Source organism: Callorhinus ursinus, unplaced genomic scaffold, assembly GCF_003265705.2.
Source record: "Callorhinus ursinus isolate GAN/ISIS: 27379988/994484 unplaced genomic scaffold, GSC_fseal_2.0 scaffold41, whole genome shotgun sequence".
NCBI classification, from domain to species: Eukaryota; Metazoa; Chordata; class Mammalia; order Carnivora; family Otariidae; genus Callorhinus; species Callorhinus ursinus.
The window spans coordinates 10,260,105-10,285,605 of NW_027397103.1; the positions used below are offsets into that span (position 1 = coordinate 10,260,105).

The following is a 25,501-nucleotide window of genomic DNA, read 5'->3' on the forward strand; positions in this document are numbered from 1 at the left end:
CAGTCCCCGGCGTAGGGATGCAGTGTTAGCCGTTATCCGTTATCACCAAGGCAACCAGGCGTCTCCAGTATCCCAACCGCCGATTTCCGCCAACTACTTCCGCACACACGCAAACCGCCCTCCCTCCCTCCCTCCCTCCCTCCTCCCCCCACCCCGGCCCCGCCTTAATCGTCCCCCGCCCCCAGCTGAAGTTTCCTGAGAACGCGTTTCACACGAGATTTGACCTGCGGGCCGCTCCGTAGTCTAGGATGTACTGGAACAGAAGGCACAAAGAGACTTCGGATTGCGATTGGTTCGCACGTGGTGTTCCCGGAACTCAGTGAGCGCCGCGCGAAGGCTGAAGGGAGCGGGGCGGTCGGACTCTGTTGTGCGGCGGGCCCCACCGGCTACTGGGAGCGCCGACATGCCTCGGTATGCGCAGCTGGTCATGGGCCCGGCAGGCAGCGGGAAGGTGAGGATTTGGCGGGAGAAGAAGAGAAAAGTCGGAGCTCGTGGGGAGGCAGGGAGGTTCTGGTCCGGACCGAGGGACCAGCGGGTGCGTACACTGGGGACCCTTGGGCAGCGCGCTTCTGCTGTCTGGGCTTCAGTGCTCGTTGTTGTGGTTTTGAAAGTGGAGTAACCAACGGTGGTGCTAACGTTTATATTATATTTATGCCCCAGATATTGCTTTTAAACTAACTTATTTCCAGAACAACGCTGTGAGATAGGTCCTGTTATTCTCATTTTTGCAGATGGGAATTTTACAGAAAATGAGACACAGAAAGGTTAAGTTCTTTCTTTTTTAAGATTTTATTTGACACAGAAAGAGACAGTGCGCACAAGCAGGGGGAGCCGCAGGCAGAGGGAGAAGCAGGCTCCCAAGTTGAGCAGGGAGCCCGATGTGGGACTCGATCCTAGGACCCTGGGATCATGACCTGAGCCGAAGGCAGATGCTTAACCGACTGAGCCACCCAAGCGCCAGAAAAGTTAAGTTCTTTGCCCAGGATCCCACAGCTACTAAGTGACCGCTGGCATTTGAATCCAGTTTTGTGTAATTACGGAATGTGGCCCGGTCTCGCTCATAGAAAGTTCAAATGAGGTCTTAAATCACTGTTGTCAGAGCTTGAAACATGGACTTCTTGTATATAGAGGCGATTTTAGGAGGCACATGGGCCTAACATTAATGAACATTGAATCATATATTGAGAAAGTTACTCCCTTTTCAATTCTCTTTCAGTTTGCATTGAAGTGAAATGGTCAGTTTGATGCTTTAAATCTTTAATACTTCTTTAACCCCCAAGTCTCTTCAGAGATCAGATCTTAGAGCTTTTGACATTCATATTTAGCTAGAACAAAAAGAGCTTTAAGGGTATTTAATTTTATGGTTACCTTCATGTTATGATAAATATAACTGGTTTTCTATTTACAATATAGAGGTATAATTTTTTTCTTGTAAACAAGTATGAGTGGAATGATATGAGAGGCATTCAAATATAAAAATGGGTGAAGGGGGCGCCTGGGTGTCTCAGTCGGTTAAGTGTCTGCCGGCTCAGGTCATGATCCCAAGGTCCTGGGATTGAGCCCTGCATCGGGCTCCTTGCTTGGCGGAGAGCCTGCTTCTCCCTCTCCCTCGGCCTGCCTGCTGCTCCCCCTGCTTGTGCTCTCTCACTCACTATCTCTCTCTCTGTGTCAAATAAAAAAATAAAAATCTTAAAAAAAAAAAAAAAGCGCCTGCCTTTGGCTCAGGTCATGATACCCGGGTCCTGGGATTGAGCCCCATGTTGGGCTCTCTGCTCAGTGGGGAACCTGCTTCTCCTTCTCCCTCTGCCTGCTGCTCTGCCTACTTGTGCTCTCTGTCAAATAAATAAATAAAATCTTAAAAAAAATGAAGTTATTAGTCAAATAACAGGAGTGTGAGAAACACTGGAGTCTGTGGAGGTGTTGTCTGGCTTCAGTCTTGAACATACTGTTCTAAGGTTTGACCTATTCTGGGTGTAGGAGATCTACATGTGACTGTAATATAGCCCTTGCCTACCCAGAGTCTATAGTCTATTTGGGAAGACTGATAGATGCCTTGCCAATTAAAATATAGTATGATGCATGGAACGGGCCTCCTCTTAGAGAGAATATATATGAAAAGTCACTAAACATGATGGAAGTTATTTCTATATTCCAGATGAATTTTCAGACTGATTGTGTTAGACAAGTATCTTCCTACAAATTCTTGATGCCTACTGTTAGAAGTACTCACTGAGCATGTTCTCTGTGCCAGGCACTGTTCTGGGCCCAGGGAATTGTGTACTGAATAAAACACACACACACAAATCTCTGCTCTTGTAGAGTTTATATTCCAAATAAAGTGAATTAGAAATAATTATCACACATTCATTATGTACCAGTGCTAGTCCCTAGGCTTATAAAACCGAATAAAAGACATCCCTGCCTTTAAATAGACAGTGGGTAAATCAGACAAGTAGCCTAGAGATTTTAACATAGTGTGTTAAGGACTACATGAGGGATAAGGAATTCTCTAAACCAAAAGTTGCAAACTCATAGTCCATTTCCAGACTATTTATTGACCTCAGTGTGCTCTCATTTTGAAATACTCTTCCCCTGGCTTGGCAAGCACATTCACATCCCTTGGCTCAAACATAACCGCCCCCCCCCGAAACATCCCTGACTACCCTCCTTAAAGCTTTGTTTGGACTGTAATCATCTTCGTGGAGACATTGTGTGTTAGGTGCTGCATGGTATGATCAGAAGTCTTCCCTTTAAATTCCATTTGCTGCATGTTAGAGCAGCAAGGAGGCTTAGTGATCGTGGAGGCCATCCCAGTTAGAGACAAGAAAACAGGGGGGTGGGGCACCTGGCTGGTTCATTTGGTGGAACATGCAACTCTTGATCTTGGGGTTAAGTTTGAGACCCATGTTGGGTGTAGAGATTACTTAAAATCTTTAAAAAAAAAAAAAAAAAAAAAAAAGGAAACTGAGGGGCAAAGTAGAGAAGTGCTTTCACTAAAGTTACCAGTGAGTCCCAGCCAAGTGTGGATCTGCAGCCCAGTCAGGTGTCCCGACTCCCAGCCTGGTACCTTTCCTGGTTTCAGTCAGCTTCTTGGTCAGTGAAGGCATAGTTTTGGCCTTAGTGGACACCGATCAAGGGATATAGGGTGTCCTTTTAGGGATGCAGGAGGTAGCAGTAGACTGCCTGTCGCTTTGACCCCCTCATGCCTTGTGACATTCCAGAGCACCTACTGTGCCACCATGGTTCAGCACTGTGAAGCCCTCAATCGGTCTGTGCAAGTTGTGAACCTGGATCCTGCAGCAGAACACTTCAACTATTCCGTGATGGCTGGTGAGTCCTGAGCAGAGCCTTTCCTCTCCTTCAGGAAAAATAAGGGGGTGGAGAGGCCGTGACTGCTGGCTGCTTGGGCACAGAAGCTGAAAACTTAATTATTACAGTCTGCTCCCCTGTTTCATGGTTAACAGCATGAGGCTGAATGTCATCTGGTGACATCCACTCATGGTGACATGTGTGACAGTATCCTTTCTTGGTCTTTAGTTTAGGAATTAAGTGAGTAGACTCCTCCCTCATCACACTTCCCTTCTGTCCCTTTCCATGCTTAGTCCTGCTGTGGTGAATCGGGTTTACTGCAGATCATAGTTAAGTGAGCAGCTTAACTGTTTTGTTTTTAAAATTCTTTTAGGGATGCCTTCTGCTCCTCTATCTCTTTAAAAAAAAATTATTTAATTTTTTTAGAGAGGGGGAGAGGGAGAGAGAGAATCTTAAGCAGCCTCCACACCCAGTGCGGAGCCCAGCTCAGGCCTTGATCTCACAACCGTGTCCTGAGCCAGAATCAAGAGTTGGACACTTAACTGACTGAGCCACCCCGGTGCCTCTCAAATAAAACTTTTTTTTTTTTAAAGATTTTATTTATTTATTTGAGAGAGAGAGAGAATGAGAGATAGAAAGCACGAGAGCGAAGAGGGTCAGAGGGAGAAGCAGATTCCCCGCTGAGCAGGAAGCCCGATGTGGGACTCGATCCTGGGACTCCAGGATCATGACCTGAGCCGAAGGCAGTCGCTTAACCAACTGAGCCACCCAGGCGCCCTCAAATAAAACTCTTTTAATGTAATCATTCAGATGTCTTTGAACACCTACTTTATGCCAGACACCAGGGTTCTAGCAGAGAACAAGGCAGACATTATCCTTGCCTTCATGGACCTTTTAGCAGGGAGATGAGCAAAATGATAAACATTACAGATTGTGATGACGACTAGCAAATAGGCCGATGAAAAGAATAACTTGCTTTAGGAAAGGTAGTTGGGAAGAAGTCTCAGGAGGGGAGATTTGGGCCCAGATTCGAAGATAGTAATGTCCTCACCAAGCTGGGGAGAGGCCTTCCAAGATGAGGGAACATCAGGTCAATAAATAGCCTAGAGATAGGAAGGGGTTTGGTATGTTTCAGAAAAAGCAAAGATGTCGATGAGCTGGGGCATAATGAGTGAAGGAAAGAAGTGGGTAGGTGCTAGTAGGACATGAGAAGTTTGGCTTCTCTCCTGTTTTCTTAGTCCATTTGAGCTGCTTTAACAAAATGCCACGGACAGGGCAGCTTATAAACAACAGAAATGTATGTCTTATGGTTCTGGAGGTTGGAAGCCCAAGATCGGGGTGCCAGCATAGTTGGGTTCTGGTGAAGGTCCTCTTCTAGGTGGCAGAATGCCAACTCCCCACTGTGTCCTCACATGATGGAAGGGGGCAAGGGATCTCTCTGGGGCCTCTTATTAGAGCACTAATCCCATTCATGGGGCACCACCCTCATGACCTAATTGCCTCCCAAAGGCCCCACCTCCTAATATCACCTTGGGCATTAGGTTTTCAACATAAGAATTTTGAGGGGCACAGACATTCAGTTTGTAGCATCTGTCAGCAGTGGAATGCCACTGAAGGATTTAAAGCAGGGGAGAGAGGATTGACATCTGTTACACACTTTTAAAGATAACTGGCTCTCAGATGAAAAACGGACTCTAGGGGGTCAAGAGTAGAAGCAGGGATGAGCAGGATGGCTATTGCGGATGTCTAAGTGGCTTGGACTGCTGTGGTCAAGGTGGAGATACAAAGAAGCAGGTGGATTCAGTACCTACTTTGCAAGTAGAATTAGCGGCAATTTGTATACCAGAGGGGTGTAAGGAAGGAAGGAATCATCAAGGGTGACTCTTAGATATCTGACTTGAACTGCTTGAATTGCTGAAGAGAGTGTATGATACCATTTATTGGGAAGGAAGACAAATCTGTTTAGGTTTGGGGCAGTTCTCTTTGCACTTACTAAGCTTGAGACATCTGATATCTAAGAGGCACTGTCAAGGAACCAATTGGATATAATAGTCTGGGACTCGGACAAGATCTGGCTTCAAGGTATAAATTTGCGAGTCAGCAGCGTATAGACAGAAGATAAAGTTCCAGGACCGGATGAGATCATTTTGGGAGGAAGTATGGGAGAGAAGAGAACCCAAGACCAAGCCTTGAAGCTGTCTAATCTTCAGAGTTCTGGAGGAGGGGGTAGAGTCAGTGAGGTCGGAGGAAAGCCAGGAAAGTGGAGCATCGCAGAAGCCAGGAGGAGAGACTGAAGAAAACGCTTGTGTGCTTGGTTATGTCAGGTATGACAGAAGTTGTGGGAGATGAGGACAGAAATACAGTGGCTGTCACAGGAATACGTGGACACAGACCTGGAGGTGACTTTGCCTGGCAGTTTCAGGGCAGGGGTTTGAAGAGTGGCCTGAAGGTGATGCAGTATCAGCGGAGGAGACTAGGAAGTTTCCCTGTGAAAGGAGCAGAGAAGTGGAGTGAGAACCGGGGGTAGGAGGATCAAGGGAGGTTGCGTTTTAACGTTGGAGATGCTAACTATGGAACAGACTTGATTGCTGAACAGAAAGATCCGGTAGAAAAAGAGAAACTGAAAACGCCAGACAGTGGGAATAACTTCAAGAGCCTGAAAGGGAAGAGGGATCCCAAACAGGTGGGGAATTTTGCCTTCACTAGGAGTGGGGTGCTTTTTTTTTCTTAAAAATTTTATTTTTAAGTAATCTCTATACCCACTGTGGGGCTTGAACTCACAACCCCGAGATCAAGAGTCACATGCTCCACCAACTGAGCCGCCAGGTGCCCCAGGAGTGGGATGCTGCTGCTTTTGTAACCAAAGGGAAGACAGGGTAGAAGACACCATGTAATACTGGTGGTGGGAATATGAGGAATTCTCTTTTGTTGGCTTCTGATTTCTGTTAATGACATGTGTGCCATCGGGACATGAGGGTGGCTGGAAGTGAGTGTGAATGGGTTGGGGAGGCAGGGGTTGAATGAAGAGGAGGAGGTATGAAATAGTCATCTTCCATAGGAAAAGGGATTGCAGGGGCACCTGGGTGGCACAGTCAGTTAAGCATCCGACGGCCTGATTTTGGGTCAGGTCATGATTTCGGCTGTGAGATCGAGCCCTGTGTTGGGCTCTGCACCAAGCGTAGAGCCCGCAAGATTCTCTATCTCCCTTTCCCTCTGCCCCTCAAACAAAACAAAACAAAACAAAACCTTGCATTTCTTGGGATCGTTTGGTTGCACCCAACAGAAAGCACTGAAGCCAGCTTACGTAAAAGGAGGATTTTTTTAGAAGGAATCGGGCTCTCTCACAAAACCCAAGAGCAAGGCTTAATGAGAGACTAGAACTCCAAACAAAAACTGACAAACTGAAGCTAGCTTTCTGTCTGTCTCTGCCTTTTTCTCCTTTTTACAGACCAGCTTTCTCAGCTTCAGGGGGCCCAGCAAGGTGCCACCAACTTCAGGTTCACATCACTTTCTGGTCCAGATGTCTTAATGACTGACTTATGTCCTTGAGTCATCCTTTTAGAAGATCCAATCTCATTGTCCCAACTTGAGTCAGATGTTTACCCCTCGGATAGGGAGAAGAAGTGCATAAGAAGGTATTATCCACATAAACGTGGCTATGAGTGAGGCAGTGCTCTGTGAACAGAGGTTGTAGGTTTGTGCACAAACATAAAAAACCTATGGGAGAAGGTTATAAATACAGATTTCCAAAACTAGTAGTAGAAGAGAACTGTGCATATACCAGAATTTTTAAGCCCCTGCTGTAGGTGATTTAGCTACATTATCTCATAGAGCCTTCATCCTTCTACCCCAGGATATAGGATTTTTCCCCCTTTTTATAAATAAAGTGAGGTGTGGAGAGGTTAAGTAGCTTCCCTGAGGTCATGTTAAGAAACAGCAATTGGGGGATGCCTGGGTGGCTCAATCGGTCAAGCATCTGCCTTCAGCGCAGGTCATGATTGCAGGGTCCTGGGATCGAGTCCCACATCGGGCTCCTTGCTTAGCAGGGAGTCTGCTTCTTCCTCACCCTCTTTCACTCCCCCTGCTTGTGCTCTCTCTCTGACAAATAAATGAAGTCTTAAAAAAACACAATTGGTTTTCTTGGTTTGATTCTGTTTTAATCATTTTATTTTTTTTAAAAGATTTTATTTATTTATTTGACAGATATAGTAAGAGCAGGAACACAAGCAGGGGGAGTGGGAGAGGGAGAAGCAGGCTTCCTGCCAAGCAGGAAGATTATATCACATCCGTGTTTAAAGAGCTTCTCCTTTTAATGGCTATGTAGGATTCCGTTGTCTGGCTGTACAGTAATTTCATTGGTTTCCACAAACACTGCTACAGTGACTAATCATGTACAGAAATAGTTTTACGTATGTGAGTTTTTATATAATTATTAACTACCACTAACGAGGATAACAACTTTTGAATGGATGTTTTTATATTCTGGGCCCTATCTTTTGCAGACATCCGGGAACTGATTGAGGTGGATGATGTCATGGAGGATGACTCTCTGCGGTTTGGTCCCAATGGAGGATTGGTATTTTGCATGGAGTACTTTGCCAATAATTTTGACTGGCTAGAGAACTGTCTTGGCCACGTAGAGGACGACTATATCCTTTTTGACTGTCCAGGTAAGTCAGCAATTTGAATATGACATTTTCCTTGAAGCTGTGCTAATTCTGTCCCCAGTGAGAGAAAGTGGACTGAGCCTTCATAGCTCTTAACTATACTGCAGTGAGGTACAAAGCTCTTATTTATTGCTCTAACTCATTCATTGAGTTTACTGAGTGCTTAGTTCGTATGATGGGAATACCATAGAGACCCAGGCAGCCATAGTCTTTGCCTTCGTGGAGCTCACAGTCAAGTGGGAGTACTAGACAGAATTAGAGAGAATGAACAAAATCACCTAGATTATCATTTAATATTAATTTGTGACAGGTGCTCCACAGGAGTAGCACAGACCATCACAGAGCAACAAGATTAGGAGGCTTCTGATCAAGTGGTCTGTAAACAGGGCTGCGGGGTGAAGGTGAGGGAGACCATGGTCCAGGCAGAGGCGCAGCATGCCAGAAGCCTTGAGGTGGGAAGGAGTGAGGTGGGTTTGGGGCACCAAGAAGGGCAGGGTGGCTGGAGTGCTGAAAACCCAGGGAAATATCATGAGGTGAGGCTGGCGGGGGGACAGATAATCACACACAGCTTCTTAAGCCAGGTTGTGGGTTTTAGACTTGAGGCTGACCTAGCTATGATCAGTTGTGGCTCTCACTTTATTTTCCCTTGCCTTTATTTTACTTTGTTTTTTATTTTTAGAGAGAGTTTGTGCGCAAGGGTTGGGCGAGGGAGAGGGAGAGAGTCTTCAGCAGGCTCCATTGGAGCCCAGTGCGGGGCTCGATCTCACAACCCTGAACTCAGGACCTGAGCCAAAATCAAGAGTCAGACACTTAACCGACTGAACCACCCAGGCGCCCCCACCCCTTTTTTTTAGAGAGAGAGAGAATATTTTCCCTTGTTTTCAATTGAACCCACAGAAAAGCACATACATCCTAAGCATACAGCTTGATGGATATTCCCAAAAACACACACCTTGGTAGCACTCGTTTTTGACTCCCTTTTTAAACCATCTTATAGGAAAATTTTTTTCATGTAGTTTGATGACTACATATTTCCTGTTTGTATTAGTCTTGTCATGTTCTTCACGTAGGTCAGATTGAGTTGTATACGCACCTGCCCGTGATGAAACAGCTGGTCCAACAGCTGGAACAGTGGGAGTTCCGAGTCTGTGGAGTTTTTCTCGTTGATTCTCAGTTCATGGTGGAGTCGTTCAAGGTTTGAAGACCAGTCTTGTCGATTTTTTAGTTGTGGGTACAAGCAGATGACTGTCTCCTTTAAGGACTCTGTGATTTCACACTCTGGACATTTCAGAAACTATATTCTGGAATAATTTAGCATCCTTTATTATTCAGTTGTTGTAATGACATATTTTTAACTCAAAAATGATGTTATGATATCATATAGATTTGGGGGAACTACTTATCAAGAAAAATGAGGCAGATGCATATTTTATAAGTATTTTTAATTCTCTGAGAGCCTTTTGTCTAGTTTATAATATATTTCCCATTAATCACCCTTAAGGAATACTCAGTGGGAAAAGAGGTTAAGATACCATCTAAATTGAGATTTGTGATCACTGTAAATTTTTTTTTTTAGAGTGAGGGGAGAGGCAGAGGGAAAGGGAGAAAGAGAGTCTTAAGCCGGCTCCATGCCTAGCACGGAGCTCAATGTGGGGCTCCATCCCACAACCCTGAGATCATGATGTGAGTTGAAATCAAGAGTTGGGCACTTAACTGACTGAACCACCGAGGCGCCCCTCCACCCCCCGTAAAAGACTTTATTTTTTAGTAATCTCTACACCCAACGTGGGGCTCGAACTTACAACCCAGAGATCAAGAGTCACATGCTCTGCCAAATGAGCCAGTCCGGTGCCCCATGATCACTGTAAATTAAATCTACCTCTTCCCTCCTTATTCTCACCTTTGGAAGCCAAGGGTCAACCATCTGATTAGTGGACTGTCTTTTCTTTAGGATGAGCATTTCTTTTACTTAGGCCAGTTTTGTTTCTGTGAGGAGCAAAATCCTCTCTTTTATGTGGAGACCAGCGAATTTTGTTGGCAACAGTTCCATCTTCCCTTTTCTGTTCCCTCCTTCAGTTTATTTCTGGCATCTTGGCAGCCCTGAGTGCTATGATCTCTCTAGAAATTCCACAAGTTAACATCATGACAAAAATGGATCTGCTGAGCAAGAAAGCTAAAAAGGAAATTGAAAAGTGAGTTTACTTCTTCCATTATCGTCAGATCTTAATTGCAGAGATGTGAGGTTCTGTTAGTCTACAAATCTAGTTTCCTGATTTATTCTTCCTTTTATTCATCAGTCTTCTTTCTCACTTTCAAAGGTTTCTAGACCCAGACATGTATTCTTTATTAGACGATTCTGCAAGTGACTTAAGAAGCAAAAAATTCAAAAAATTGACTAAAGCTATATGTGGACTGGTAAGTTTTTCAAGTTTTTTTAAATGACCTGATCAGCTGTTTACCCATAGCCAGGCAGTGGCCACCGTTACGGAAAGCACAGTCCAATCCTATTTCCTTGCAAAGGGGAGGCGGGTGGGGGCAGGCTGTGGGCTGGCTGGTCAGTAGTTTAATGTAGAAGTAGTTATTGCTGGGATCTGATAAGTTAACTGACGGGCCTATTATTCCAAACCATTTGGGGAGTTGAGAACTGTCCTTGCCATTTTGAAATTTCCGATGGTTGTTGAATTCAGGTAAATATCTATGAAACAGTAAGTGTCTAGTTAAGTAATAAGTTAATGAGTGTTCTGGGAGGTCAGAGGTCAGGAAAATCAATGATGATTTGCTTTTGCTCTGTCTCCCTCCTTCCCCCTCCTTCCACACACAAATGTTTTTAATCAGAAGTATAACTGGTTATAAACTAAAATGTAAGTTGGAAATTAAGTATTTTGTACAGCTTCAGAATGACCCTTTATGAAATTCCCAACTTGTAGATTGATGACTACAGCATGGTTCGATTTTTGCCTTACGATCAGTCGGATGAAGAAAGCATGAACATTGTGTTACAGCATATTGATTTTGCCATTCAGTATGGAGAAGACTTAGAATTCAAAGAACCAAAGGTAATTTTTGACCATTGGCTTTTGGTAACCATGTTTGCCAGCACTCACTGGCCTCCTGCATAATCCCAGCAACTCCTCAGATTTTGTCTTAGCAGTAGTAGTAACCTGGGTGTGTCGAGGGGGGAATGTCTGAAATTGACATCTGTGCTTAACAAGCAGTATCAGTTTCATTCTACCTGATATTGAGGCACTATTACCAAGTTTCTTTGTCCTCAGGGCTTGGGGGTATGTACAAAGAGGAGATGAAATCCAGTTGAACTTGGGCCGCCCTCACATTTGTCAGTGGGAAGCCTGATGGTAGTTGTCGTAGGCCACTGTCTTAGCAAATTAGCTGAGGGTCAGCAAGTGTAAACTCAAGTACAAATGCTTCCAATGAGATTTAAGTATTTTAATTTACCACATAGCTGGAAAAATTCTATCAATCATACCTTTTGCCGCTGTAAAAGATACAGCTGGGCATTATCTCCTGTTAGAGCATTACCTGAAAAATAGGTAAGCACATACTAGGTCTAACTTAAGGGAAATGAATATTTTCTGTTTTGTTTCCTTTGTGTCAGGAACATGAAGATGACTCTTCTTCTATGTTTGATGAATATTTTCAAGGACACCAGAAGGAATGAAGAATTTATCAGAGTAACTATATATACGTGAAGCACTTGCTACTGAACCAGCAAGACATTCTTCTCTTAGAAGGATGTGATACTAGAAGGCTACTTATTTTAATGAGAAAAGCAATACTTGGCTCTTTATCAGCAGCATGCCTGAGTCAAATTCTAGTTAGTTTGAAATGGCTGGTGTTTCAAGTGGAATCTTTTAGTATTATTTTAACAACATCAATTTAGATTTTAAATGTTGAAATTGACATGAATGCACATAGACTTGTATACAATACAAATGAGCATCTGTGGTACAGTTAGGACCCAGTCTGCCTTTATTTTTACTATTTGATTTTTATTATTTTTGAAGGTGTTTTGGAGAGGCAGGAATTATTATAACAAAATATACACATCTGTGTCCAAAGGAGAAAAATGTGGAAGGACATAGTTAAGACCATTGCTTATCTGCATGTCTGAGTTTTCTTACATTGAAAATGTATCATTTGTGTAATTAAAAAATGAAAAGTAAATGTTTTAAAATATATATATATATGTAGGGGCGCCTGGGTGGCTCAGTCATTAAGTGTCTGCCTTCAGCTCAGGTCATGACCCCCACGTCCTGGGATTGAGCCCCTCATTGGGCTCCCTGCCCAGCAGGAAGCCTGCTTCTCCCTCTCCCACTCCCCCTGCTTGTGTTCCCTCTCTCACTGTCTGTCAAATAAATAAATAAAATCTTTCAAAAAATAAATAAAAATAACATATATATGTATATAAATAAAAGAAATAGAAAGATAGCACTAACCTTTCATTACACTACTGTTTTCCAGTCAGAATTTGAAATACTCAGGGCAAATTTTTGAATGAATAAATTTGCCCAGGTGTCAAAATATAGTCCATGATTTCTTAAAAATGCAGTTTGTAGATGCTGAACATTTAAAAATTTACACTTTACTGGAATAATAACATGCACACAAAAATGCAAAGGACATAATTTTTTTCTTTTTAATGTGCACATTGGTTGAATTGCTTATTTCCAGTGTTTTTAAGTTCAGTAGCATTGGGTGTGAAAGCATGCAAAGTGGCTAGTCAGTCAACAGATATTTCTCTAGCATCTACCATGGGCCAGGCCCTGCCAAAACAAAACAATCTAACTTAATGAGTTATGCAAGACCTTATGCTAAGAAATATTTTGTGTAATCTCTTTCATTTAATCCTCATAACAGGACCAAGCTTCATTGGCCATTTGGCCCTGGATTGTACAGCTAATACAATTTAAGTCCTTACAGGAAACCCACAGCTCAGGTTAAATCTTTACTCGTTCTTGGGCTAGATAGCAGGAGTACACCTGCAGTGTCACATTTGATCCGTTTTAACTAAAGACATGCCAAGTGGGAGGAACCATAGCTATCAGTGGTGACTTCTGTCTGAGAGCTTAGGCTAGGGGCAAAAGTCAGGTATTTGCATCATGCTCCATTGGTGTGAGCTACTGTCATGGGGGCAATCAGGAGAGAACATGAACGGGCATCTTGGGAATGTGCTGTCCTGCTTGGGGACTCACCCTTTCACGAACGGGTGAAAACACCCTGATCTCCAAGTGTTGCTAATTCTTAGAAATTTATTGTTATGGAAGAAAGGAAAGGCAACTTCATTTGTTCTCGTTGCTCCTAGAGCTATTCTTCCCTGGTTCAGCTTCTGGAGAGTCTAGTATGTGCCTCTGGGCAAGAAGTGAAGGGCCAGATCGAATTTCCTTCCCCTCTGGACACAGGTTTCAAAGATGAGTATGTCCATTCCAGTCCTCAAGGAATTCATTATCTTGGCAGAGAGCCTGACATGATTCTGTGGAAAAAATTTACGGGTGGGTGCCAGGCACTGGGGATAAAATGGGAGCACTCAGAGCAGACAGGGCCTTACTCTCATGGAGCTGACATACAGGGCCCTTGAGACCATAAGCAAGGAAACCTTGATAAGGAATGGGAAGAAATGAAAACTGTAATGAAATGGAGAGTGACTAAGGGACTACTTGGGGCTCATTGTCAAAAGAAGTTTCCTGATTGGTACTATTTGGCCAGAAACCTGAATGAGAAATTATTTGTGGGAACATAGAGCAGAGTATTCCAGTCTGAGGGACTGGCAGGAGAAATAGCCTGAGATAGCAATGAACTTGGCTCTTAAGGTGATGTTGGGGAAGATAATCAAGAGGATGTGACCACTGGTTGACCCTTGAACTGGGCCCAGGCAATGGGAGGTTCTTCACCCCTCCCATCCCTCACTGTGGGAGATGTTCCAAGGACACAGTCCGGAGAGAATGTGTTGAGACCATTGGATGTGACTGAACCCAGTTAAGGCCTCCATATAAACTTAAAAGATTCTGGCAGGTAGGTGGGTGGAGAGATCTACTCTTACCTCGCCAGAGATAATGTTAGGAGTTAGTTGGACAGTTAGGTAGTCAGGGCCAGGGTTCCCAACAAGAAAATACGGAGTCAGGACAGCTAAAATAAAACAGCACTGACATTCTGCTTTGCAGCTTAGGACCGCACTGACATTCTGCTTTGCAGCCTTTGCAGAAATGACTTATGCAAAATGTCCTAAAACAAAACAATTAACCATAAAAGCATTTGTCAATATCACAGGCAAGGGGCAAGTGAGACATAAACCCCCAGATGTCAGCAAAAAAAAAAAAAAAAAATCACGTGGACATTAACCTAATAGGTATACAGACGCAAAAGAGCTCATAAAAACACCTAAACTTAGAAAAAGAGAGCAACCCACTTCTGTCCCCCTCCCTCTCAGGGGACTTTGTTCTCTTGCTCAATAAACTTTGCTGCCCACCACTGTTCATCTGGTCTACCTCTTCATTCTTCGAAGTAGTGTGACCAAGAACTGCAGGCACTAAAGGGACACAAAATCCTTTAACGATAAGCCTCACAAGTAAGTTCCCTTGCTTATTAAAACCACCACCTATACATCTGGATTCTTCAGTCTGTCCTTACCCTCTGTGTAGAGGGGCCAGTTTGCAAACTAACACATGAAGTGCTTTCTAGTAATAGGTAAAAAACTCCTGAACTTTCAGGATGTTCCAGGCATGTGAGTTTTAAGCATGAAACAATGAGGTAAGTACTATTCTCTCCGTTTTCAGGAAACAGGCACAGAGAGGTTAATTAACTTGCCCAGAATCACACTGCTAGTAAATGTTGGAGCTGGGATTCAAACCCAGAGTCCACTTTCTCAGTTTTTACACACAAAAAACCCGAAGTACAGAGTAATACATAAATCCCTTCTCAGAGCGCTCCCCTTTACCATTGTTAAATCCAGAACGAACCAGTTGGGTTCATTCATTCATCAAATATTTATTGATGCTCACTGTGTATATCATTATTACAGATGCAGGGGATGCAATATTGTACCAAACGGACAAAATCCCAGCCTTTTTGACGTTCACATGGATGGAGAAACATACCAAAAGTAAGCTAAATAATAAAAGAATCATAACTAAGGGAAAAAGAGGGAAATAAGGATGACGCAGGGGAGTGGAGTGGGACTGAATTTAAAATAGTGTGATCCAGAGAATGATTCACTGAAAAAAAATGAACTCTGAGGAAAAACCAAGTATTCTTTAACCCAAAAACCCAGCCCTATTTTCGCGCACACTTAACGCACGCACAGCACTCACAGCCCCTGCCTAGTGCTCGGGCGCCCCCTGGCGTCCCTTCGACCGTGCGCAGCCGCAGCAGCCTGCGGCGGGACAGCAGGACCGGAAGTGCCGCGTCCTCCCCTCACCCTCCCCTTCCGCCTAACTTCCGCCTACCCCGCCCGGGCCCCCGGACCGGAAGCGCCGCGCTCGAACCCCAACCTCCTCGTCTGGCTTGAAACACCGGCGCCGCCAAGATGCCGGTACGGGGGCCCGATTCGCGGTGTGGGGAGATGGCGAGAGCTGGGGGGGAGCGGCGAGAAATCGTGCGTGAGCTGAGAGAAGCGGGCGGAGGAGGGCAGAGAAGAAGCGGGGCCTGAGGAGGGGAGAAGCGAGGAAAGGCCGGTCGCTGTAGGATTGGGTCGGCCCGGGGGTGTCGGCCAGGGGGGACGGGGCCGCGGCAGAGTGGGCAGAGACCCTGAGCGTGCAGAGGAGGCTGCCTCGTCCCCTCCCGCCCCCTTCGTTCCAGTGCTGACCCCTTCTCTCGCTCTTTCTGTACTCCCCTACTCCAGCAGGATCCCCGAAGATTCACTCGAGCTGAGAAGCCAAGGGCTGTGCTTTTTATTTTTAATTTCTCAAGTCTGGGGTCCGGCTTCTCCTTTTTCTCCCTGCCGCAGGCCCACTTCCTCCTCAACCCCAGGGGGCGGGGGCGGGGGCGGGTCCCTCCCGCTGCTCGTCACTGTCATACTCCACTTCCCGGACTCCTCCTCTGTCTCCCCGGCGGTGGTGGCCACGCTTAGCTGCTGGGTGTAGGGGCCGACGGAGCAGATGCAGGGTCCGCTCCTGGTTTCTGTTTTCGTGTGCATCCGAGTAAGAGTAAAATTGACTGTAGTCTGGTTGTCCTTCATTTCTGACAGCCAGTCTGGTGTGGTGGGGTGAATTTATCGCCATCATGGTCTCCATTTTGCAGATGAGGAAAAGGAGCTTCAATAACGTGATTACTCACACAAAAAACATTAGTGAGCACCTGCTGCATGCCAAGTACTGTTACAGCAGTGACTAAGGCCAACAAATCCCTACGCCCAAGGAGTTTACCTTCTAATGGGGAGACAGACAAACATGTAAATGGAAATAAAGAAAAAAGATAGTTTTAAAGTTTTTGTTTTTGTTTTTGAGAGCGAGAGAGAGAGAGAGAGTGGGAGAACGCTGGGGGGTCGGAGAGCAGAGGCAGAGGGACAAGCAGACTCCACCGCTGAGCACAGTGCCCAGAGCCCCCTGGGGGGCTCTATCCCACCCCCTGAGATCCTGACCTGAGCCTAAATCGAGAGTCTATGGCTTAGCCGACTGAGCCACCCAGGCACCCCTAAGATAGGTTTAGATAGTGACAAATGTGTTGAAGAAAATAGATGGGTAACAAGACAGCTGGTGAAGGGGAGAGTGGAGGCTGCTTTAGATGAAGCATACCTGTGACAAAAAGGAGCAAGCCATAGTTAGCGATACTTACTTAAGGAATCCGGTGGGTACCATTCAAAGCCTGCTATGTGCCAGACAGGCACTGAGCTACACACTGCATGTAAGTTATCCCATTTAATCCTCACAGTGACCCTGTGAAGTAGATACTCATTGTTCCCATTTTGCAGAGGAGGAAATTGAGGCTCAGAAGTATAGTAACTTACCCAAGTTTTCGGTACTAGTGGTAAAGCCAGATTTTAAGCTAGGACTTTATAAAGTCCTGTGCTCATTCCTGGACTTTGCTGTGATTTCTTATTTATTACCTGCCTCTTACATTAGCTTGAAGGTTCTTCAAGGGCAGAGATCTTACTGGTCTTGCATACCATTTATCACCATGCCTTGCACATAGAAGGTGCTTGATAATCGTTTGGTGGATCAATGAATATGTGAATATATGAATGAAGCACAGGTATGCTTCTTGTATTACTAAAAGCCAGACATCTTGTAAAAAGCAGAACTAGGAATCAGCATACAAATTGCTCTCATAAATGTGATTTCCCCTGCTCCTTTAATTCACACCTACCCAATGAGGGCAGTAGATAACTCTTCATTTTATAAATTTGGAAACAAGCTAAGAGAAGAAAAGTGATGTCTTGGTCAAACATAGCCAGGAAGTGGCAGAACTAAAAAGCCAATGCTTGAGTTCTGGTTTAACTATAACTGGGGGGGTAGGGGGGACGGTGTACCCCTGATTTATTATAGTGTCTGCCTATTTCTATAGCATAAATACTCCCACCAGTTACCAATGTAATATCACTGAACATGGAATTGGAGGATGCACAGTAGCACACCATTGCATAGTATTTCTGCCACAAAGTTACAAAAATTATAAATAACCTTAAGATCATAAACAATAGTAAAATAATTTTTTAAAATAGGAAGTAATGAATTTTGAGTATTACCTTTGTTTTTAATATAATTAGTTGCAAATTTATATAATTTAATTTTTAGTAACGGCTGTGTTTAACAACAGCTTGCCTCAAAATTTGTCAAAATTCCTCAAAATTTAGGGGTGCCTGGCTGGCTCAGTCAGAAGAGCATGTAACTCTTGATCTCAGGATTGTGAGTTCAAGCCCCATGTGGGGTGTAGAGATTACTTAAATAAATAAAAATATTTTAGAAAATTGCTCAAGGGGCGCCTGGGTGGCTCAGTCAGTTAGGCGTCTTGCCTTCAGCTCTGGCCATGATCTAGGGGTTCTGGGATTGAGCCCCACATTGGGCTCTCTGCTTGGTGAGGAGCCTGCTTCTCCCTCCCCCTTTGCTGCTCCCCCCTCCCCCGCTTGTGCTCTCTCACTCTTGCTCGCTCTCAAGTAAATAAAATCTTTAAAAAATATAAAATAAAAATTTAAAAATAAAATAAATAAAAATTTTAAATTGCTCAAAATTTAACATTCATTTTTCATGAGCCAGTAAAAGCCAGCTCCAGCATATTGCTGCTACCATCCCTTTTTCCTCCTCTCCTAGTTAGTCTTGGGTGGGTTCCTCTTTATTTCCTTTGTAAAAATGTTACTTGTCTGCCCCGCTGACGTTTGCTCTCTTTGTCTCCGTATTCTTACCTGGCTTGCCACTACAGGCTTACCACTCTTCTCTCATGGACCCTGACACCAAACTCATTGGAAACATGGCACTGTTGCCTATCAGAAGTCAGTTCAAAGGACCTGCCCCTAGAGAGAGTAAGTTGAAACTTCTTTCCATTATTTTCAGATTTTAGTAGGAAACATCTAGCAACTCTCTGACATTATCAAATCAGGCAAATTCTTAGCCCAGTCCTCTGTCTCACACTGCTCTTGTATTTTCTGTTTCCTTGATAGATATTGCCCCTCTAGACCTTTCAAGATCACGTATGTTGTATTGAGTAAGAAAGTGTATTATTGCCGCTGAGTTCTCTTGGATATTTTTTTGAGAGGGAAGAGGAAATGTCCTTAATTCTCGACACTGTTCTGTCATCGCTCTCAGTTCTTACAAAGTGATCTAATGCTGCTACTTCTATAGAATACCATGTCCCCATCGTTTTTCTGTCATAAGGCTGGAGAAAAAAATCCAAAACATTTTAACCCGTTCCCCCATCTATATCTGCTTCCTTTAGTCATTCTTCAGGATCTTCATTTTCAGCAGTACCTTGATCTTAAATCTTAAGTGTCCTGTATAACATTACACATTCTTTCTCTTGCTTTTCTCAATTTTATATCTTTACTTTCTTTTTTGGTACTCACTTTCTCTTTTTTCGAACCATTTCTTACTGTTTAGAAAGCCCCATTCTTTTTAGACTCTTCTGACACATTCTGAGATGTTCTGCCAACAGTATAATTTTGTATTATATTAGACATGGTTTCCTTGCACCCAGAAAGCATCTGCACTGAGTTCCATTCAAGGTTTTTAAGACCATGGTTTTCATTGCCAATTCTGTACTGACCCCATCTTCATTCCTCTGCCAGACTCTTTGACATGACCTCTTTTTAATTTTGTTTTCAACATCAGTTGGAAGTTCAGTAAACTGAATAAATTTGGTGAATCACCACAGTTTTTACTTGATGCCAAGATGAAGGAAAAGGAACAGATGAAGAAAAAAAAAAGACCAAAAAGAAGAAAAATAATCTAAAAGAAATACAGTGTAAAGAAAGAATAAAAAAATCAATGTTGTCCCAGATTCCTTGAGAAGAACCCTTTCAGATCTTTACAGAATACCATGTAGCATATCAGAAGATGCAGTTGACCGAGGCTGGAGTTTATCTAATTACCACCTCTGCAACAATTCATGGGCCCTTGAGGGAGAACAGGACCCCAAGAAACCAGATCTTCATGGTTTCTGTAGACAGGGAATGACCTGTTACTCTTCCCCAGGGGGCAGGATTAGAATGAACTGGAATCATGAAGGAGTACAAGCCTATGCTGGAGCTAAATAACTGTTAGCATTAATCAAGTTCATTTATTTACATTCATCAGACACCTTTTTAACACCTTTATGTGCCAAATCTTTTAGCCCACTCCCCACCCCCACATTGTTACGTTTAGAACTAACTGGTTTTGTAAACACTGAATCCTCTGAGGAAGCGTCCTTTCTGCAGATAAGAAAATTGCAAGAACAGGAGTCTAGAGTTAGAATTCTGTTGAAATTCTTTAGCAGGGGAACGGGCAGGGTTAAAGACAGCTGAATCAGAGTGCTAAACCTCCAGGATTACTTCGCATTTCTGTGGTGTGAGAGGGATAGTGGTTATGGACAAGAAATATAAATAACTCTCTGAAAAACAAAAACAAAACTGTCACTGCATTGCTGCACCCGCCTGCCGGATATCAAGACCCTGGGATTTTGACCTTTTTGAAATAAGAAAAGGAAAACAAAAAACTGCCCAAGAAATTGTATAATGAGATCTGTCTTTGTCACAACAGTATTTCTGGCTTTTCTCAGTCTCCAGCCACCTAGAACAGCTTGTACAAGTATATTTTAAGTCACAGTTTTCATAAAAAGAAAGACGCATGTGTGAACCCAGTGTGTTCCTAAATGACAATTGAGATTTTTTTCCCCCTGAAACTGCAGTATGTTAATTCATATAAAATTACATTGAACACTTTTTATTTTTAAACAGCATTTTATCAAAGTTAGTCTGTCTCAGTCTATTTTTATAAATGCATTGAGAGATGTCTGGAATGATGTTCACCAAATGTTAATAGTAGTTATTTCTAGGCAGTGAGATTTAGGGTGAAAATAAAATATTTTTCTGTACTGATTAATTTGTTTCTAATGAGTAGACTTTTTATAGAAACAGTAGAGCTATCAAAATAAACCATGTGCTTATTTTTCTAGAAATTGTTTCTGAAGACCTTACATTTCAATGGCCTCATTTTATTTCACTCAACTCTTAAGACTTTGACCATTGAGCTGGGTTTTTTTTTCTCTATAGCTTTGTTAAGTGTTATTTTTACATTTAGCTGTTGTTCTCTGCCTTTCTCCCCTTGTGTCCTGTTTAGCAAAAGATACAGATATTGTGGATGAAGCCATCTATTACTTTAAGGCCAATGTCTTCTTCAAAAACTATGAGATTAAGGTAAAGTACAGAGCTTTTGATATTTAATTTAGTATTCTGATGGGGATAATAATCTGCCTGGCACTCAGGGTTGTTCTGAGGAGTAAATAAAATTGATTGAGCTTGCATGAGCTTAAAAACCCAGAATAATACTTAATATTAGACTCTGTATCAGTATTAGTTTCTCATTTTTCTCCAAAGTCTATACCATGGTTCAGCAAACTATAGCCTGAGGGCCAAATCTGGCCCACTGCCTCTTTTTCTAAATAAAGTTTTATTGGAACACAGCCACATTCATTTTTTAATATATTGTCTATGGCTGCTTTCATGCCACAGCAGCTGGGTCGAATAGTTGTGACAAAGACTGTTTGGCCCACAAAACCTAAAATATTTAATATCTAGTCTCTTCTAGAGGAAGTTTGCCAACCCATGATCTAGACACTTTTATTCATTCAACATTAATAAAGCACCTACTATGTGCCAGTCCAAAACTAAAAAAATTCTACATTGTAGCAATGTTATTTTTAAATATTTTTGTGTCCTGGACCCTGAGATGGAGAAATAAAGTTCAGTGATCCTGACCCTTCCCTCAGCTACCTTTTCTTCCTTTCTGCTCTTAGTTCCTGTGAGGAATGAGGTCAAAAGGAAGTTTAGAAGGAGGGTGGCAGAAAAGAAGAGGGAGAAATGGGGGAAAAAAAGAACTTTTCTGAGTTCTTCCTATGAGCAAGTTACAGGAATGTCAACAACTTTCCTTGATAATATTCTAGAATATGGAACTTCAGCCTCTCCTTGACAAACTTTGACCTTTTGGAATCAAACAGGGTGTGAAATCTTTTTTGCAGGCTCTTGGTCTACAAGTTGTAGTCTAAACATCCTATGATATTCATGGTGTTTTTTGTATTTAATGCTCGGTCTAAGTGTGATGTTTGTAGTAGGTGTAAATAAATGTAATTCTGCCACATTTCATTCTCTGCTGAATGTCATATGCCCTTAAAAATAGGGGCAGGTGCAGTTTTTTTTTTTTTTTTTAACTGTAAATCTGTGTTAAATCAGACCTGAAGTACATGCCACTTCTGCTCAACATCCAATCTTCGCATTTTCCTTTTGTTTAGATCAAGAGTTGGGCTCTTGGAGCTCTTCAGGAACAAGAAACACGTGAAATAGCTGTTTCCTCCTTTAGAGTCAGGAATGCTTTTGTTCTCAGCACAGATCCTGAAGTGAGAAGGTTTTAAAAATTAGCCGACCATATGGTACACCTCAGGCTTTCCAAGCAGCTCTGTTAAACTCTCCTTCCTACACGGAGGGAGGGGCTGTTGGCACGACATCCTGGGACCGAGAGGCAGGGCCGCCCCACAGCTCTGGATGGCAGGAGGTGGCTCCCTCCCCCGGGGCAGACAGAAAGGTGGCTTGGGAAGACTGCATTTGGTGAATGGGAACTGTTGATGCTGTAGGAACTACACTTGCACAGTGTTCAGTTGATACTCAAAAGACAAAGCTTGAATTCATTTATTACATGTGATTGTTATGTTTTGATCAGGACTGTTTTTAACTTTTGTTCCTCCCTCACCCTTCCTCCCCCCACCCCGGCCCCTGCAGAATGAAGCTGATAGAACCTTGATATATATAACTCTGTACATTTCTGAGTGTCTAAAGAAACTCCAAAAGGTAATTAAACTTGGATGATTGTCTATCAGAAAAAACACAGTACTGATACATGTTCACCCTCCTAGCTATCTGGACTCGTTGAGACTTTAAGGTCAAGTAGATAATACTTCCTCCCACTTAGAGCATGTACCTAAGAGGACAATCTGAATGTGGATTCTAAACAGTAGTTTAGTTGACTAATGAGAAGGTAAGGGGCTGGTGTTTTAAGGCTTTGCATGTATTTTCCCAAGACAGAAATCTTTCTCAGCCCCAGGTTAAGAACCAAGAACCTCTGGGCCAAAGATATAATTCAAGGGTTCATGAGCTTGAGTGGGAAAAAGATTACGTCTGTCTTTTCACTAACTTGTAACTGAGATTTAGCATTTACGTTAATTACTAATGTAGGCAACAACCCACAGTAGCATTAGCCATACCTGTAACTTTTTCTCCAGTAAAAATCACATCATTTTTGCATTTTCCTTTTTTTTTTTAAGATTTTATTTATTTATTTGACAGAGCACAAGCAGGGGAAGTGGAAGAGGGAGAAGCAGGCTCCCCGCCCCCACAGCATTTTCATATTACATTTAGAGTTGAAGTTATTTTGAAATTTTATTTTCACTCATTACTACTTCAAATTTTAGTTATTAGGCCCATTGCATTAATAAAGAAGCACATGCATGTGTGTGTCATAAATTTGGCTTTTTAATATTGTAATTATTGTGTTTGACTATAATTGATTTCTTTTGTAATTTTGTGTATTTTATTTTATTCATTTAAAACATTATTCTGGGGATGCCTAGGTGGCTCCGTCAGTTAAGCATCTGCCTTTGGCTCAGGTCATGATCCCAGGGATCGAGCCTGGGATTGAGTTCCATACTGGGCTCCTTGCCCAGCGGGGAGCCTGCTTCTCCCTCTGCTGCTCCCCCTGTTTGTGCGCGCTCTCTCTCTGACAAATAAATGAATAAAATCTTTTAAGTAAGTAAAACAATAAATAAATGAATAAAACATTATTCTGAGGAGTCCACAGACTTCCCTGGATTGCAGAAGGGCACCCAAATACATTAGTAATCCTAGGCATATCTACTTAGACTGAAAAAAATTACAAATTGGATGTTATTATCCTTTTCTCTGTAAAGTATGTGTGTATAATTTTTTTTTAGTGCAATTCCAAAAGCCAAGGTGAAAAAGAAATGTATACACTGGGAATCACTAATTTTCCCATTCCTGGAGAGCCTGGTTTTCCACTTAATGCAATTTATGCCAAACCTGCAAACAAACAGGAAGATGGTAAGAACAGGGTTTCTTCCTTCCTCTCTATGGCACAAGATTTCCTCCATTTGAATTTTTACCCCCCTTCTTTCCTTGTCTTGATTGGTGTACAGGTGGAGAGTGGAATCATAACACGGATATTATCTTACCAGTAACTCTCACAAAAGATTCTTGGCGGGACGCCTGGGTGGCTCAGTAGGTTGAGCCACTGCCTTCAGCTCAGGTCATGATCCCAGAGTCCGGGGATCGAGTCCCATATCAGGCTCCCTGCTCAGTGGCGAGTCTGCTTCTCCCTCTGCCTGCCTCTCCCCTTGCTTGTGTGCTCTCTCTCTCTCTCTCTAATCCTGGAAAAAAAAAAAAAAGATTCTTGGCAACAAGTACAACACATAGAGAATCTTTTGAACCAAAATAGTTATAAAACCATTGGGACTATCATTTCTTTTTCTTAATCCTATTTGAATGTGTAGAAGTGTATTGCCAGCGTCATTGTGCAGACCAGCAACCAGCCCATGGGGGATGCATTCTCAGGATTTTTTTTATTGTTCTGCCTGTTCCTTATTTTAGAGGTGATGAGGGCCTACTTACAGCAGCTGAGACAAGAGACTGGACTGAGACTTTGTGAGAAAGTTTTTGACCCTCAGAATGATAAACCTAGCAAGGTAAGACCCTCTTCCTTACCTATTTAGTTGATAAATAACCTTTTATCATGTAGCTACTATTAAACAAACTAAAGTTTTCTATGGTGAGAATACTTTTGAGTTTCTGCATTGCAGTGTTGCTTAACTACACGGTAGGGATTCACTGAGTCACACTGCATAATGAATTGCATATAATAAACATTTTTGGTTGTTTGTTCTTATGTTAGGGCATTGTAAACCCATAGGGCAGATTTTTTGTGTGAGATACCTTGAATGTATTACATTTTTTTGTCATTATTTTGATTTGTGAGTCAAAAAAACATTTTTTTAACATGTTGCCAAGAAGTTTATAACATAAGGGATGACAGACCAAGATTAAATTTTGTTATTACATAAATTCCTATTCTGACCTTACCTTGAACTTGCATTGTGATTTGACCACCACTCTTCATTCTGTTTTATCCCCTCTTGCTAGTGGTGGACTTGCTTTGTGAAGAGACAGTTCATGAACAAGAGTCTTTCAGGACCTGGACAGTGAAAGGAGCCTGAGCAGACACTTTCCACAGCCGTGGGCAGCATTTTACAGCAAGGTGTACACAGTTATTTGCCTTTATTTGATAAAGTTTTATACAGAAGAGAGAAGAGAGCATGTCTTCACTTGAAGAGCTCTTTTATCAAGAATTTGGGGCAGGGAGGGAAGAATGGGTGATTTGAAATTTTCTGCAGTATTAAGCTGGTGCTTAATAAAAATAAGTAAGAATAAAGAAATTTCTAACATTCCATGTCAAAAAACTTTACTGCTTATCTTTGACATTCACTTCAAATTTTTTTGAGATAATATTCACCCTTTTAAAGTGTACAATTCACAGGTGCGGATGGCTCAGTCGGCTAAGCATCCGAGTCTTGATCGCAATTCAGGTCTTGATCTCAGGGTCATGAGTTCAAGCCCCACATTGGGCTCCATGCTGGGGGCGGGGAGCCTACTTAAATACACACATACATACAATTCAATGGCAGACACCGCCCCCCATTCTTTTCCTCTCCCCCTGACTACCCACCCCTCAGCCCCCAGCAACCACTGATCTACTTTCTGTCTCTATAGATCTGCCTCTTCTGGACATTTCACATAATGGGATCATATAACATGGCTTTTTTGTGTC

At 42.8% G+C, this 25,501-nt stretch overlaps 2 protein-coding genes across 5 annotated transcripts; both read left to right on the forward strand.

Annotated features, from left to right (window-relative positions):
* Positions 1-267: 267 nt before the first annotated feature.
* On the forward strand, positions 268-12,158 carry GPN3 (GPN-loop GTPase 3). The gene is made up of 8 exons (XM_025889779.2): positions 268-451; positions 3,222-3,330; positions 7,812-7,979; positions 9,047-9,171; positions 10,053-10,168; positions 10,295-10,391; positions 10,904-11,032; positions 11,590-12,158. Exons 1-8 carry the CDS (start codon positions 404-406, stop codon positions 11,650-11,652), a joined length of 855 nt encoding a protein of 284 aa, XP_025745564.1. The 5' UTR covers positions 268-403; the 3' UTR covers positions 11,653-12,158.
* Positions 12,159-15,402: 3,244 nt separating this feature from the next.
* ARPC3 (actin related protein 2/3 complex subunit 3) lies at positions 15,403-25,120 on the forward strand. 4 transcript variants are annotated; one of them, XM_073881168.1, is made up of 7 exons: positions 15,403-15,519; positions 18,342-18,441; positions 20,696-20,811; positions 22,387-22,455; positions 23,595-23,721; positions 24,268-24,362; positions 24,817-25,120. In XM_073881168.1, the coding sequence occupies exons 1-7, from the start codon at positions 15,514-15,516 to the stop codon at positions 24,877-24,879; spliced, it is 576 nt and encodes a 191-aa protein (XP_073737269.1). In that variant the 5' UTR covers positions 15,403-15,513; the 3' UTR covers positions 24,880-25,120. The 4 variants fall into 4 exon arrangements, with proteins under 4 accessions (XP_073737269.1, XP_025745574.1, XP_073737270.1 ...); XM_025889789.2 differs by having other exon boundaries at positions 20,735-20,811; XM_073881169.1 differs by lacking the exon at positions 22,387-22,455.
* Positions 25,121-25,501: the final 381 nt, after the last annotated feature.